Source organism: Phocoena sinus, chromosome 13 (assembly GCF_008692025.1).
Source record: "Phocoena sinus isolate mPhoSin1 chromosome 13, mPhoSin1.pri, whole genome shotgun sequence".
NCBI classification, from domain to species: Eukaryota; Metazoa; Chordata; class Mammalia; order Artiodactyla; family Phocoenidae; genus Phocoena; species Phocoena sinus.
In genome coordinates, this window is record NC_045775.1 from 19,251,160 (window position 1) to 19,267,578 (window position 16,419).

At 38.1% G+C, this 16,419-nt stretch overlaps 1 protein-coding gene across 1 annotated transcript in view; it reads left to right on the forward strand.

The window, feature by feature from the left end:
- Positions 1 to 12,777, forward strand: part of NCOA1 (nuclear receptor coactivator 1) — a 262,458-nt gene extending 249,681 nt beyond the window's left edge. The window contains 3 exon segments of the mRNA XM_032652699.1: positions 2,337 to 2,520; positions 7,717 to 7,806; positions 11,604 to 12,777. Of these exon segments, the coding sequence (XP_032508590.1) occupies positions 2,337 to 2,520; positions 7,717 to 7,806; positions 11,604 to 11,774 (445 nt within the window). The 3' untranslated portion in view covers positions 11,775 to 12,777.
- The last annotated feature ends 3,642 nt before the right edge of the window (positions 12,778 to 16,419 follow it).

Below are 16,419 nucleotides of genomic sequence, written 5' to 3' on the forward strand. Positions count from 1 at the left end.
CTGAGACTTATTTGACCAGGAACTCCTCCTTGCTTGTTAATACCTGTAATATCTATGGAACCTACGTTAGGCCAAAGTTGTCATCTTTCCCTTTTCCCCCCATGATTTAAGGGCTACCAAATACCTGGTGCTAGCATAAGGAAACTGTGATAACTGCCATGAGGCAAATCAGGAAAGCAGGCGAGGGAGGGGTCCAGGAAAGTGTGAGGAAGGGGGCCTTCATGCATTGGGCCTAAGGTGCCAGTGAACCCCACAGTCCATTCCAGGACCTGGAACAGTGATTGATGCTGCAGAAGGGCTTGATCTTCTTCCCATGAGGGAAGAAGCTAAAATGGAGCTATTGGCAGGAGTAGTTTGAAAGAACTTAGGCTAATATACAGTCCCAAATATAATTTGAAAAGAAATTAAATCCTAAACTTTTTTCACTAAGTATGACATCATTGCAGTCCTTGAAGCTGCTGCATGCATTAACTTACATAGCCCTGCGCCTTCACAGTGGTGATTTATGTATCAGTTGCAAATGAGCACTGTCTAAGGCAGAAATGTTCTCATTAGAAAATGGGCAGTAGACTAATGGTTTTTTTCCTCATCTTTAGCTGTGGGGACACTGTCTGACAAGCATACACACTGTACAGACATTAATGGTCCACAGATGCATTATTGACCATTTCCTAGGCATATAATTTTCTTTGAGCATTTGTGTTTTATAATTACTTGGGGAAAATTTGCTACTTTTCTTCAGACATGATGAATAGGCTGTTTCTCAGCCTGTTAATTTCAGTATGATTACCTTAATTTACCAGAAGCTGTAAATGTTAGTACATCCTGCTTACCTCCCAAGAGCAAGCAAGGAATAGATAAGCCATTGATGGGATAAATAATTTTTGAAATCAAATTCTTCAGAATAAACATTAAAATAGGTGGAATTTTACCAGCAGCTTATTGTTTAAAAATTGATAGATAATCCCAAAACATTTGGTGTTTTTTATGGAACTTACCAAAGACATAGTTCATATTATTTTCCTTTAGATGTGTATATCTGTATCACTTAGAATCTGGGGGGTTCAGATATAAAGTTTCAAATTGTATTTACTTGGAGTTTATTCCATACTATTCTATCTGCTAATAGAAACTGGTTTAACATTTGAGATCCTTGGTGTAACCACAGTCCAGACCTTGGTGGTGAAGAAGGAAGTCTAAAACAAGCCCTCTGAAAACCATAACTGGCATTGCATTTTGCTTCCTAGAAAAGACATGAAGCTATCTTCAGGTCTGAGAAAACCTTTGAAGTCTTCAAAAATATTACATTTTCCAAATAAAAATATCTGGTATATACTTCTTGGTTTCCTCTTAGTTTATAGCATATTGAAAATGGCCAGAAGCTGAATCCTTGAGAAGTGACAGCAAGCGGTAGGACACTGAATAAAGGCTCTCGAATTTTAATGTGCGTAAGTAGTTAGAAATGCAGCTTTCCATACCCACCCCCAGAAAATATGATTCACTAGGGCTGGGGTAAGGCCTGAGAGTCTCAATTTTCAATGAATACCAGGGAATTCTCTTGCAGATGGTCTCTGGACTACACTTCAAAAAACATTGGTATACATACAGTAAAATCTATCAACAAAAGCAGCTGAACCTCATCAGTTGACAGCACTGAGTAATAACCCATGTCCACAATTAATTCATTCATCAGATATTTACTGAGTGCCTGCTGCTGTATGTCATTTATTAGTAGAGACAAGGAATAAATGGAACAAAATATCATCACTTCCCCCAGGTATTAAATCTAAGAGAACATACAAGCAATCACAATATAAGAATGCTACCTTTGAATCATTCATTCCTTTGTTAATTTATTCAATGACCATTTATTGAAGACTGATATATATGCCAGGTACTTTGCTTAAATAGGATATTCTCTATTTAAGAAGATAAAATAGTGTAATAAATACTAGAATGATTTTGATGTTTAAATGGGTAAACCAGTTATCTGGAAGATTTACTTCTGTGGAAAACTTCCTTTCTTAGTTATTTGAATAATTGAAGTTTAACAACTGTTGATACTAAGCCAGATAATTATGACTTAAAATGAGGTCTTTTTAGTTATTAAACCCCTTGAGCAGAGTTCAAAGTGCATCTTAGTTCTAAGTGCATCTTAGAACTAAGAATGATACTTAGTTCTTATATATTATAATAAGATAAAATCTTACACATAACTTAGGAATATAAAATATTTTCTTTGGAATTCCATCTAATAATTTAGAAAAAGAGTCCACACACATTATCCCCATGTTCATGATCAGTGGTTGTAATTGAGATTGTTTTTGAGTTAACAGTGTGTTCAGTCAAGCTGTCCAGAACCAGCCCACGCCTGCACAGCCAGGAGTGTACAACAATATGAGCATCACCGTGTCCATGGCAGGTGGAAACACAAATGTTCAGAACATGAACCCAATGATGGGCCAGATGCAGATGAGCTCTTTGCAGATGCCAGGCATGAATACTGTGTGCCCTGAGCAGGTAAGTGGCACAACTGGCACAATTGCTACACACACACATAGTGCTCTATATCACACCACACTGCAATTCATTATTCCAAGGAAATCAGGAATGTTCAGTTACCTGTCAAAAATAACCACACTTCTTTTTCTTTCCCACTATCTTTTGATAATTACTATTTATTAAGATACACAATGGAAATTTTGAGAGACCTTGTAAGATTTTAGTCTCACGAGATTTTAGTGTTTTAGATTTATTATAAAATGATACATATAATACATTGACTTGGAACTTACCCCTTTATATTTTGAATACATTTTCTTCATTTCTCCCTTTCAGTTCAACAAACTCAGTACTTACTATATACAAAGATAGCTCTGTGGGCAATAATATTAACAAGTTGGGGAGGCACAACATGAACAAAGGATTAGTTGAATAATGGGACAGAACAGCTGTGTAAGAGATGGACCCCATAGGACTGTGCATATATTTCTGTCAGATTAGGGGTATATACGGTTAACCACAGAGGGTTTAAAAGAAAAAGTGTCTGATTAGGAAAGTCTTCATGGGAAATTTGCCTAAAGGAAGAGATAGAAAAGAATATTCAATACTGGTTAGCACAGCATGACCTAGACAGGAATAGATGTTGAAAAGCCTAATGAATGTTAAGAGGATGTTTATATTATATTTAGAGCAGAATTTAATTGGTAAGCTTTTTAGGGGGTGTTGCAGGCCATCTAAATGTTTAGTTTATCTTGGAGCCTCCTAAAGATTTTTAAGGAAAGAATGACTAAATTCAAAGTGATATTTAAAAAAATCTTTGGGTACTCCCTGTAGTTACTATTCTGTCATCAACCACAAAGTAGACTATGGTGACTCAGCTATGACCATATAGCCATAATTTATAGCAAGTCTTAAAAAACATGTAAACACTGATTACCTTTTCTATAGAATTCCTTTTTGATATGAATTTTAAAAAAAGTCCCCATTCACCAGGTATTAGCCTAATGAAGTTAGCAGGGAAAAAACCAACAACTTAGGGACTTCCCTGATGGCACAGTGGTTAAGAATCCACCTGCCAACGCAAGGGACACGGGTTCGAGCCCTGGTCTGGGAAGATCCCACATACCACAGAGCAACTAAGCCCGTGCACCACAACTACTGAACCTGTGTTCTGGAGCCCGTGTGCCTAGAGCCTGTGCTCCACAACAAGAGAAGCCACTGCAATGAGAAGCCTGGGCACCGCAACAAAGAGTAGCCCCCACTCGCTGCAACTAGAGAAAGCCCACACACAGCAACAAAAACCCAACGCAGCCAAAAATAAAATTACTTAATTAATTTAAAAAAAATAGAACTTCATTTAAAAAAATCTCAATGACTTAGTGATATCTTATAGCAAAATAAAAGAACTAAGTAGGATTGTTTCTTGTCCTTGTTGTTATCTTGTCATATTTCAGTTAGTAGAATTATTCACTATCTCTAGTATATTAAGACAGAATAATAAAAAATAAAATGAATTAGGTAAAAAGAATATTACATTTAAAATGTATTTCTTATATAGTTGGGTCTTGCTTTTTTATTCAGTTTGACAATCTCTGCCTTTTAATTGGAGTGGCTAGCCCATTTACATTTAATGTGATTATTGATATTGCTATTGAAGATTGAAATCTCTCATCTTATTTGTTTTCTCTTTGTCCCATCTTGCCTTTTTTGGTTTAGTTGAATATTTTAATTCATTTTATCTCCTTTGTTGGTTTATTAGCTATAAATAACTCTTGTTTTACTGGTGCTTTAGAGTTTATAGTATACATCTTTGTTGCCATCTACCTTCAAATGCTATTATATCACCTCATATAAATATAAAAATCTCACAATGGTCTATTTCTGTTTCTCCCCTCCTGTGCTATTGTTGTACATACATATCATATCTACATATGCTAATACCCCACAATATGTTGTTAGTACTTTTTTACTTTACTTTTTTTACTTTAAACAGTCAATAATATATTTTAAAGTTTAAATAAGTAGTTTTTATATTTCACACGTAGTTATTTCCAGTGTTCTTCATTCCTTGGTGTAGATCCAAATTTCCATCTAGTATCATTCTCCTGCTTCCTGAAGGTCTTCATTTTGTATAGTGCACGTCTGCTAGTGATGAATTCTTTCAGCTTTTGTATGTCTGAAAAAGTTTTTGTTTCACCATCATCTTTGAAAGTTCTTTTCCCTGAATTCTAGGTTGGTAGTTTTAGCTTTCAGTACTTTAAAGACATTGCTCCACTGTATTTCTGATGAGATATCTGCTGTCTCTGGCTGCTTCTAAGATTACTCTCTTTATCACTGGTTTTAGGCTGTTTGATTATGATATGCCTTAGTGTGATTTTATTCATGGTTCTTGTGCCTGGGGTTCAGTCAGCCTCTTGATTCACAGGTGTATAATTTGCATCAAATTTGGAAAAGTATTGGCCATTATTTCTTCAGATATATTTTCTGTCACCAACCCCCTCCTCTTCTTCAGAGACTCTAATTACACATATCATAGGCCATTTGAGTTATCCTACAGTTCACTGATTTTCTGGGTTTGGAGTTTTTTAAGGGGGTATGAGGTCAGTCATTTTTTTCTCTGTGTGTTTCATTTTGGATAGTTTTTATTGCTATAGCTTCAGATTCACAGTTCTTATCTTTTGCAATATCTGATAGTTTTATCTAGTGTATTTTCATCTCTAGAAATTCACTTTGGACCCTTTTTATATCTTCCATATCTCTAACATGTTCAGTCTTTCCTCTTTTTGAATATGTGGAATATGGTTATTATAATAGCTGTCTTAATATTCTTGCTTGTCACTTCTAGCTTCTGCATCATTTTAGGATTGGCTTCAATTAATTGATTTTTCACTTAATTATGGATCATATTTTTCTGTTACTTTGTTTTTTTATTTTATTTTTAAAAAATTTTATTGAAGCATCATTGATTCCAGTGTTGTGTTAATTTCTGCTTTTCAGCAAAGTGATTCAGTTATACTTGTATATACATTCTTTTTTAATATTCTTTTCCATTATGGTTTATCACAGGATGTTTAATATAGTTCCCTGTGCTGTACAGTAGGACGTTATTGTTTATCCATCCTATGTATAATAGTTTGCATCTGCTAATCCCAAACTCCCAATCCTTCCTGACCCTACCCCCTCACCCCCATGGCAACCACAAGTCTGTTGTCTATGTCTGTGAGTCTGTTTTTGTTTCGCAGATATGTTCATTTGTGTCGTATTTTAGATTCCACATATAAGTGATATCATATGGTACTTGTCTTTCTCTTTCTGACTGACTTCGCTTAGTATGATAATCTCTAAGTCCATCCATGTTGCTGCAAATGGCATTATTTCATTCTTTTTAATGGCTGAGTGATATTCCATTGTGTATATATACCACATCTTCTTTATCCATTTATCTGTTGATGGACATTTAGGTTGTTTCCATGTCTTGGCTATTGTAAATAGTGGTGCTGTGAACATAGGGGTGCATGTATCTTTACAAATTATAGTTTTGTCTGGGTATATGCCCAAGAGTGGGATTGCTGGATATGGCAACGCTAATTTTAGTTTTTCGAGGAACCTCCATACTATCTCCATAGTGGCTGCACCAATTTACATTCCCACCAGCAGTGTAAGAGGGTTCCCTTTTCTCCACACCTTCTCCAGCATGTATTGTTTGTAGACTTTTTAATGATGGCCATTCTGACCGGTGTGAAGTGATACCTCATTGTAAGTCATAGTTTTGGTTTGCATTTTTCTAATAATTAGCGATGATGAGCATCTTTTCATGTGCCTGTTGGCCATCTGTATGTCTTCTTTGGAGAAATGTCTATTTAGGTCTTCTGCCCATTTTTCGATTGGGTTGTTTGTTTCTTTGTTGTTGAATTGTACAAGCTATTTGTATATTTTGGAAATTCATCCCTTGTCAGTCACATCTTTTGCAAATATTTTCTCCCAGTCCGTAGGTTGTCTTTTCGTTTTGTTTTTGGTTTCCTTTGCTGTGCAAAAGCTTATAAGTTTGACTAGTTCCCATTGGTTTATTTTTGCTTTTATTTCTATTGCCTTGGGAGACTGACCTAAGAAAACATTAGTACGATTTATGTCAGAGTCTGCTACTTTGCATACCTGGTAATTTTTTATTGGATCTCAGACATGTGAATTTTACCTTGTTTATGTTCCTATAAATATTGAGATTTGTTTTGGGAAATGCTTAAATTACTTGGAAATAAACAGTTTGATTTTTTTCAGGTCTTGCTTTTTTGTTTAGTGGGACCAGAGCAGTATTTAGTATAGGGCTAATTTTACCCTACTACTAAAGCAAAACCATTCTGGTACGCTACCTGAATCATGATGTTTTCCACTCTGGCTGGTGGGATCAGGACCTGTTCCCAGCTCTGTGTGATCTTTGGGAATTATTCCATGTAAATCTTTTCAGGTGAATCTTTGCTTTGGGTAGTTCTGTAACATCCATTAGCTAGTTGATCAGTACTAAGCTGCTACTCTCTGTGTTGTTCTCTCCTGATATTCTGCCCTGTGAATTCTAGCTCTATACGCTCAATTCAGGAAGACTTCCAGGTGCTGTCTGGTTCCCTGTCCTCATGCTGCAGCCTGGAAATTCTCTCTAGGCAGTAGGCTGGGGTAGTGGTAGGACTCACCTCAATTGTTTCCCAACCCTTAGGGGCAACTTTCCCCTTCATTGCCTTTGTCCAAGGTCTTGAGTGTGTTCATTTCATATATTTTGTCCAAATTTTTAGTTGATTCAGGCAGAGGATAAATATAATCCCTGTTACTGAATCTTGACTGGAAGTGGAAGTCTTTTGCTAATTAACTTTCACGAGTGTTGAATTAACTTTTTATTGAAGTATCTATCTGTAGGGATATACAGAAAAGTATACAACTAGATGAATTTTCGCAAACTGAACACATCTTTTTAACTATCACCTAGATCGAGAAACAGAACATTACCAGCCGCACCCCAAAGGTTCTCCCCACACTCCCTTGCATGTCTGTCTACTTCTACAAAGGGAACCACTGTCCTGACTTCTAACAGCACAGTAAATTTCTAAGCTTGTTATTTCTGCTCTCCTCCTATTACTTTTCTGTCAGTGAGATTGTTTTTCATTGAGGAATTTGGTCTTCAACGTAAACAACTAGTTTGTAATTTGGTCTTGTACTTATCTTTAATAGATAAATGATCCAGCACTGAGACACACAGGCCTCTACTGCAACCAGCTCTCATCCACTGACCTTCTCAAAACAGAAGCAGATGGAACCCAGGTCAGTAAGAAAACTCTAAGCCCAGAGCTGTCAAGTTTTCTCTAGATACACAGGAATCTCTGTGTAGCATCGCGGTTAAGAGCCTGACCTTGAGAGTCAGACCTGGTTGTGAGCCCTGGCTCTGCTCTTCTTAGCTGTGTCATCCTGGGCATGTTAGGGAACTTTCCTGAGCTGCCGTATAACCAACAGAACTGATGAGATACCTGCTTAGAGGATTAGGAGAGGGTTAAATGAGATAAGCTTTCAGAAAGGTTAATCCAATGTTTAGACAGGATAAGCGATCACAAATGGTGACCACTAATTGCTATTTGTAAATAAACACAGTGCTAAAACTCATGTGTAATCAGAATACCTCAAAAGAGTTCAATAAATTCAGACAAAACAGAATGCCTACTGTGTACTCTGCCTCCTTTTAGAAGTTTGTTTCAAAACAATACGAATAACAAGGGTGGCCACTTTCCTATATCAGCATAATTTAAGGACATTTTTAAAAAACACAGGCCTTATGCAAAGGTGGAGATACAAAGAAACATGAGACATGTTTGCTCTTTAGGTGAACTGTGGGGAGAAGTGAGGAAAGGAAGCTTCATTTGTGGAATGCTTATGATTTGCCAGGCGTTGTGTTAGGCACTATCTGCTTTATCTCATGTAAACATCACTGTAACCCTATGAAGGAGTTAGTTTTCCTTTTTTTTCACAGATGAAGAAACAGAACCTGAGGTGATTTAACTACATATACAATTCACAAACTAGAAAGTGGCAGAGCTGAGTTTCAAACCCAGGTCTTTCTAACACCAAAGTTTATGCTTTTTCTGCCATACCACTTAGGGACTGTCGAAAGATAAAACATACAGACAAATGCACGTCAATTATTACATAACCAAAGAAGGCAAACTCAAATTTATTACAAGTAACAAGAGCCATAAGCATTAAAAGAAAGGAGAAATTCCTGAGGTGGTCAGAGAGCATTTATGTAGGAGATAGGAGTGAACTGGGCCTTGAAGGAGGCAAATGAAGGAGAAAGGTACTGTGGTTTTTGGAGGCTGAGGAAGGGGGTGAGCTTGGAAGTCCAGGGGATTGGAAGTTAGAGGGCACAGAGACAGGGAAACAGTAATATCAGCATAGTCCTGGGAAGCCAAATCCACTGAGCATAAAGGGTTTGTAATAAGAATTCACAGGAATTAAAATTGCTAAAGTAGATTGGATCAAATTTCCAGGGGCCTTGAATACTAAACTCTAAGGAATTTGGATTCAGTCCTACAAATGAAGCATCATCCCTGAAGGGGAACAGTGAGAAAAGTGCTAGTTTAAGCTTCATCTTGAGTGGGGAAGAGGGAAAAGGAAGAGCACTGGACAGCCAGCTCAGAAAGAGGAAAGCCAGTTAGGAAACTATGTGCATAGTTGGAGCATCGGGAAATAGGATCTGAGTCCTGTGATGGTGAAGAGAGGATTTTGTGCTGGGGGAAATGAAGTCTTTATTCACTAGAAGTTTTAAAAAGTCTCCTACTTACAGAGACATATACTTACAACAAAACAACTAAGTTTTAAAGTTCCTGAGTCCTGGGATAGTACGTGAATTGAAGTAAAAACTATGCTGGAAAATCTTAAGAGGTTGGGACTCAGCTCTCACATCACTCTTCTCATTGGGCAAAGCATAAGTTTTGTTTTCGTGTTGCTTTGCCTGTCTGTGAAGGTATAGCAATATCAGAAGTCCTTTGAGGTCTGGTCTAAGTCACCATGTTTTTAAGTAATAATTCAAAAAGGCTGAGATGTGTACTTTTTGGAGTTTGGTATCTTTTTAATAAAGCATTCTTTTTAAAGCAGCAGAATTTTCTCTCCAGTTTGTTTTATCATGCCTTTATCAAAAATTTTTTAAGTGTTTGGGGGCACAAACACCTTATGCTCTGCCCCAGTATTTCATGTGTTGAAACATACAAACATGAAACTTCATGTTAATTTTTAAAAAAAATCAGTCATTGCCTAAATGCACTATAGTTTGTGCTCACATTAAGTTTCAGTGGCAGAATCTTCTTTCTGTGGTAGCCCATCATGAAATCTCTGTTTGCTCTGATGTTTTTGTATTTGCCAGACAAAAGCTGGGGAGTGAGTTGGATAGAAATATAGAAACAGATGTACAGAAAAGGAGACGGAAAAGAACAAGGAGAGAAGGAGTAGGGGAGGATAGAGGGCTAGCTGCACTTGGAGAGCTGGGATGGGGAAGAGGAGAGAACAGGAAAAGAACACAGAGAATAGAGAAGGTGGAAGAAGGCTGGTAGGGGAATTGTTGACATAGAGAGAGAGGAAGGCCAGGGTTGGAGCTCTAGAAGGAAAAGAGTAGGAATGAGAAGTTATAGAGAACAAAGGTGGGTGGAGGGCACAGAGGCAGCTGGGGAATAGACTCAGAGAGAGCTGGTGTATGTTATGTACCTGAGGAAGAGCCCAAAAGAAGAAGAAAACAAATGGGAGCCAATGGGGACAAGAAGCAAAATTTGGGAAACTGGGGGAAAGAGGAGGATGAGAGAGAGAGTGAGGACAGAAACGATACTAATCTAAATAAAGGTTTAATGCATCAGACACTAAAAAAGCTCAGCTCAAGAACTGTCTGCCTTATCCGACAGAGTAGAGTGGAGGTGTAGGTGCATCGTGAGGAAAAATCATCAGGGGTTAGACTGATGGAGAAATTGGATGGTCGGGACGTTTGACAATTGGCCAATTAAGGTTGATGGAAAACAACTTTTGTTCAGTTAAGATAGAAAAGTTTTCAGAAACACTGAGTGTAATTGGCATGAATTTAGTGATGAACAAAAAAATCTATCGCTAATCTAAAATACTTCATGAACCTATTTAAACATGAGGCACAAGGTTGCCAACTGCTGAGGCCCTTAGATAGATGCACTTGGATACCTCAGAAAGCATCTCCATTCTTGGTCTGGAACATTCACAAGTGTGATATTGGCCTAATCAGTTCTACAGATGACTTTTTAATAAGGCTGATTGTTGAAGACTAACTTCTGGCTTTGTTTTCCTGATAGAAAATGTTAAAATTGTGTAACCTCAGACTTTTTAAAGGAATACATGTATTATTACTGAAAGTAGTTAAAGGGAAAATTCACACTGTTCTCAGCTAGTAGTTTACTGTTATTTTTAGCTCATGTGTTTAAATGGATTGTCTATCAGGAAAAATAAGTTAAATATAAAATTTTTATTTGTTCTAATATTTTGCTGTAATTCTAAAGGCAATATGTAAAGGAGCTATGTAATAGTATACTTAGATACTACACAAATCTTCTGGACATTAATTTTAGTAATACTGATGTCCTATTTACTGAGCTGTGGTGGTTTTTATTTTGCTAATACTGGGTTAAAGCCCTTAATCTTCTAACATCATAAAGATTTTTTTATCCTATTAAAGTCATCCATAGAATGCTTTTATAACCAGTTTTCCAAATAATATGCCTATTTTTTAAACCCACCACTGGATACCCAGACTGAAACTGGGCTTTTCCCAATCTTGGCAATATTAGCAATGATGCTCATTTTCAGTATTGATGGCAACCCTGTAGGAGGCTTGACCATTCCAATTTTGATTTTATTTTTAAAGTGTGAACTTTCCAGAACCCTGAGCAAAATGAGTGCAGCGATTTTCTTTTTGTAGGACAAGAAGACAGAAGAGTTCTTCTCTGTGGTGACTACAGACTAGAGGAATGCTCTAGTGAGTTTCCACTTCAAGTAGTACCCACTCATAAGCCGGGGGGGCAGACCCTTCTGTCTAAACACATCTTTTATTTGTGTTCCAGCAGGTGCAACAGGTTCAGGTGTTTGCTGACGTCCAGTGTACAGTGAATCTGGTAGGCGGGGACCCTTACCTGAACCAGCCTGGTCCACTGGGAACTCAAAAACCCACGGCAGGACCACAGACCCCCCAGGCCCAGCAGAAGAGCCTCCTTCAGCAGCTACTGACTGAATAACCACTTTTAAAGGAATGTGAAATTTAAATAATAGACATACAGAGATATACAAATATATTATATATTTTTCTGAGATTTTTGATATCTCAATCTGCAGCCATTCTTCAGGTCGTAGCATTTGGAGCAAAAAAAAAAAAAAAAAGAAAAAAGTTCACTTTCGTTGGGAGATTGAGAGATGTTTTTGTTTCTTTCTTTGTAAAGGCCTTGGATATTGAAAAAATAACAAGGCAGAACAGTTGGACAATCTCTCTCTTGAGCCAAATTTAATTATTCTTATTTTTGTAATCAGTCATTGGCTTCTTATCTGGATGAAGGCTTTTGGAGGAGAACCAAAATGACAAGATCCAAGGAGAAGATGAAGCTCCGCCTCCACTGGCTCAGTCCTGACCCTGCCAAGGAAGAAGGGCCCAGTGGGGCTTTGCCTGTGCCCATCCACCAAAGGCTGTCACAATGTCTCTAAATCAGCAGCCCTCCCCTTCCCAACCAGGCAGCTTGTGTGTACAATCAGCTTCTTCTAGCAACTCTATATCTGTTGGCTTCAAGAGAATATTTTGCCTCCACATATGTACCCCTTCTCCTTTTTTTAAAGATGGATTTAAACCAAGATGCCTCCAGGAATGAGGACGAAATGAGTATATTCACAGAAGAATCCAAAAAATACAGTTTGGGGGAAAATGCAATAATTTTTGATGAGATGGGTGAAGGACAAGAAGCGAGTTATGTCAATTATTGTAGATACAATTTTCTGATTAAATCTGGACAAAAGGCAGCCTGTTCTTTCTGCTTTTATTGTATTAACAGCTGAGGTAGCTAAAGTTATTTAAAATAAAATTAAATTTATGATCCAAGTAGCTTATTTTTCCCTTTAAATCTCACTGTAAATATATTTGATTTCTTGTAGAAATTGATTTCCTTCTGTTTAATTTTATGGTTTTATTATCATACTCTTGATTTTTCTAAATTTCTGTGTGTGAAATATAACACTGATTGAATTGCAGTTACATTTGGCTAGTAATATTTCATTATTTTAATAACTGTGACGCCATGTATGGATTTACTTTGGGTTTTACATCAAAATGCCACTGCCAGAAAGAGCTGTTCCAGATGAGCTAGAGCATACTGCCCTAGAGTGTCCCTGGGATCATCTAACTTGAGAGCAGTGCAAGGAATTATCACCAGAAGTGCACAGGCTACTTGTACAGAAAATCTTCTTTTTTTTTTTAGATTGACTTTGGGAATTTGAATTTTCATCAGTGCAAATATAAATCTCTCTATTCCTGCTCTGAGGCTAATTGATACCATATTTTCCATTTGTGTCTTGTCACTCTGCCACGTCTTGTCTCATCCTGGCCTCTGAGTCAAGGACCCAGTGAACTGACTTTCTAGTTCTAGAAGTGCCACTGAAAGGCCAGGAAAGCTTGAGAAAGGTATTCTGGAAGAAGCAAAGGTAGACCCCCATCACTCGCCTTTACTGCACCCCTGGGCCTGTGAACGATGACAACATCTGACATTGTGCACCAGCTACCTCTGCTTCCATGGCAGAGAAAAGGCCATAAGAACTAACAATGGAAGAGGAGCACGGACTCAGACATCAAGGAAGAAGCCATTTTCCCAGGTCCTCCTTTCTGCATCTCACCACCCCTAGTTACAAGTAACTCCATTGAACAGCATCTATTCAGAACCTGTACCGAATAAAAAGATTGATGGAAGGGCTCAAGTGGGTAGCAACTATGAAACAGAAACAGGACACTCAGTTACAAACATTCTTTTAGTTTTTCAGAAAAATGCATCCCTGATTTAATTCATTCCCAGCTTGAAAGCCCAGCCATATTATGCTAGTCCCTCCCAAACTGTTCTAGGAGGTCATTTCTGTTTTGTTTGTGATATTTAGACGTGCAGACTTCAGGAAGTTCACCTTTAACTTCAGCATTCCAGATGAAGTTTCCTGACTCAGTACTTTTGCATAAGGAACTTAAAAAAAAAAAAGTGGTAAGGAAAATTGGAGATGCTAATATCCTCCCCCATCCCAACTGCACCTTAAAGTATGCATGTCACCTTCAAGGTTTTATAATTGCACTGTTTGTTTTATGTATGTACAGATTAAAATTATTGCTACATTTGAGGAAAATAAAATTGCTTGCTTCTATGTAATTCCTGTCATTCCACAGGAAATTCACTTTTCCAGCTACTGAATAGATGGGTTGCCTCTTCTTTTACAGGGAAGAAACAAAACCTACATCCTGCAGGAATTGTCAAAACCCAAAATGACTAACTATAATTAAAGGATAGTAAAAGAAAGGATCCCTGAAGCTAAAGCTCCTCGAAGTCACCCTAATAAGAACCAGCCCAGTGAAATTTGAGAAGGTCCCAGTGAAGCTGAGATAGTAGGCTGTGAGGAAATGCTAACTCTGGCCACTTGTCTGATGATTATTAAACACTCTGGTCCTACTGTTTCTTGACCTAGGAGATCTGGTCCAGGCAGCACTTCTTAGCCACAGGATAACATCTCTCCCACAATCATTGGTTTTTACGCACTAACATTTATTATTATTATGCAGATGTTGAATCTTACTTGAGGAGGCTCCTTCTTGACAATGCATTTTATGAAAATTAGGCCCTGTTTCTTGTTTGTGTGTTTTTAAGGCAACTAGGTTCACCAACACTTGGCCAAGTAGGGCCGGCCAGGGTAAGGAGGGTGAGCAAATGTGATTCTAGAGGGAAGGGAGGGAGTTTATCGCACACACATTCCTACACATAACTACACACAGATCTGGTAGCTGTTGTCTCAGATTACACTTTTGGGAGAACAGAACCTTTTTTCCAAAAGTCAGGATAAGGTAAAAAAAAAAAAGATACTTAGGTGAGGCTGAACATTGATTTAAATTTATCCTAAGGTAGGGGTGTGAAGGCCATTAGAAAAACAAATAGTAATAAGTGAGGAAAAAGTGAGGTTGATATAGAACTTCATCTTCTTCATGGTTTTGCCTAGGGTAGTTTCCATACTTAGAAACTGTCTTCTGGGCCCTAAGAATCAAAGAAAAAGAAAGGACAGTTGTCTGTTTACAAAGGAAGTTGTGCTTATTTCCTTGTTGACATTAACTGCTCTTCCCAGAAGAGCTGCTCCACTTGAACAAAGTGAATAGTTCAGAGCAAGCTCCATCCTTGACCATTCTGGTGCCTCTGAAGAAGATCTTGATGATTTAATTAGGCCCATACATTTTTTTTATTGGAGAAAACTGCCAAAGGAAGCATTCCTCCATACAGAACCTTTTCTGCCAGCACTAAAATTTGTTTTCTTTTTATACTTTATATTCATTGCCACAAGAGCTCTTAACAAGATTGAAGAAACGCAAAGCTCTGGCCTCACTCAACACATTTTACTGTCTTTATCCAAGGCACTAAGGATGTGGAAGGATCCAGACAGATGTGAACCCTGCCCTCCCAGAGCTTATATTTACATGGGGGTACTTACATAGTTATAATCACAATTGGATTAAATGATATAAAGGAGAATTAGAAGTTGCTTTGTGAGTGAGACCTTGTCTGGAGAGTGAAAGGTTTGCTTGAGGAAGAAATGGCATTTGAAGTGAGGTTTGCAGGATGGGGAGGAAGTAGCTCAGTGAAGAGCAGGCTGAGAATTCTGAGGACTGGCACGTGTGAAGGAGGGCCCGGAGGCAAGAAGGAGCCCCAGAGAGCTGCTCTTCTAAACTGTTAACCAGTGTTCTGAGTTCTCAAACGTGTTATTAGAATTATGTTACCTGGTGGGCTGCAAAGTAATTTAAATCAGCCTTTGGCTCCAGGAGGGACATGAACGGGCTGTGGGATCCTCACTTGGAAATTGTGCCAGCCAGTAGCTAAGGTCTCTTCCATAACTAGCCCTAACCAGCCAGAAGTGCAGGCTTTTATAGCTTTTACATAATCTGTTGGAGCTGATGAGAATAATTTTAAAAATTCAGGGAAAATCAATTTGCACTGTAACATTTCTAAGGTGCTTTTAGGTACATTATCTCATTTAATCCCCTGCCGTCCTTCGAGAGAGTTGTAAAGAGAAAGGTCAGGACACAAACACTGTCTTTCAGTAGAATTGGGACTGGAACCAATTCTTCTAATTCCAAATTCTGGATTAACTATCCTGGACTATATGATTTAGGATGCATTTGGAGTCTGCAGACTTTAATCTCATTGTGTGACCTTAGGCAATGCTTTTTTACAGGAAATAACTTTTAAAAGCAGGCTTTGAAAAGAGGCCTGAGAACTCACAGGCTGAGAAGAGAGCACCTGGCCCCTTCTCGAGGCAGTCAGAGAGCCTGACCTTTGGAAGCCTAAAAGAGGGTGAGCTTTGGCATGAAGTCAGCAGGTGTCCCGATACAGTTTTGGGAGAGGCATTCTGTCCCTGCGTATCTTGACAGAAAATGAAGGAGGGGCTCCATGAAACTGTAGTGTCATCCCCTTAGCTTAAAAGAACTTTGGAAAATATGGGTTCCTTGTGGGGCAGGTATAAAATGACTGGCAGAGGACCCCTTTTGTGAGGTAAAAAATTTGGTTTCTTGGAGCAGATCATGGAAGCATTCACTTTTCTCTGACTCTTGATCCTTTTGCAGACAACGAATCTTTCTTTTATGCTGGAGTTTAGCTCTGGTCTAAT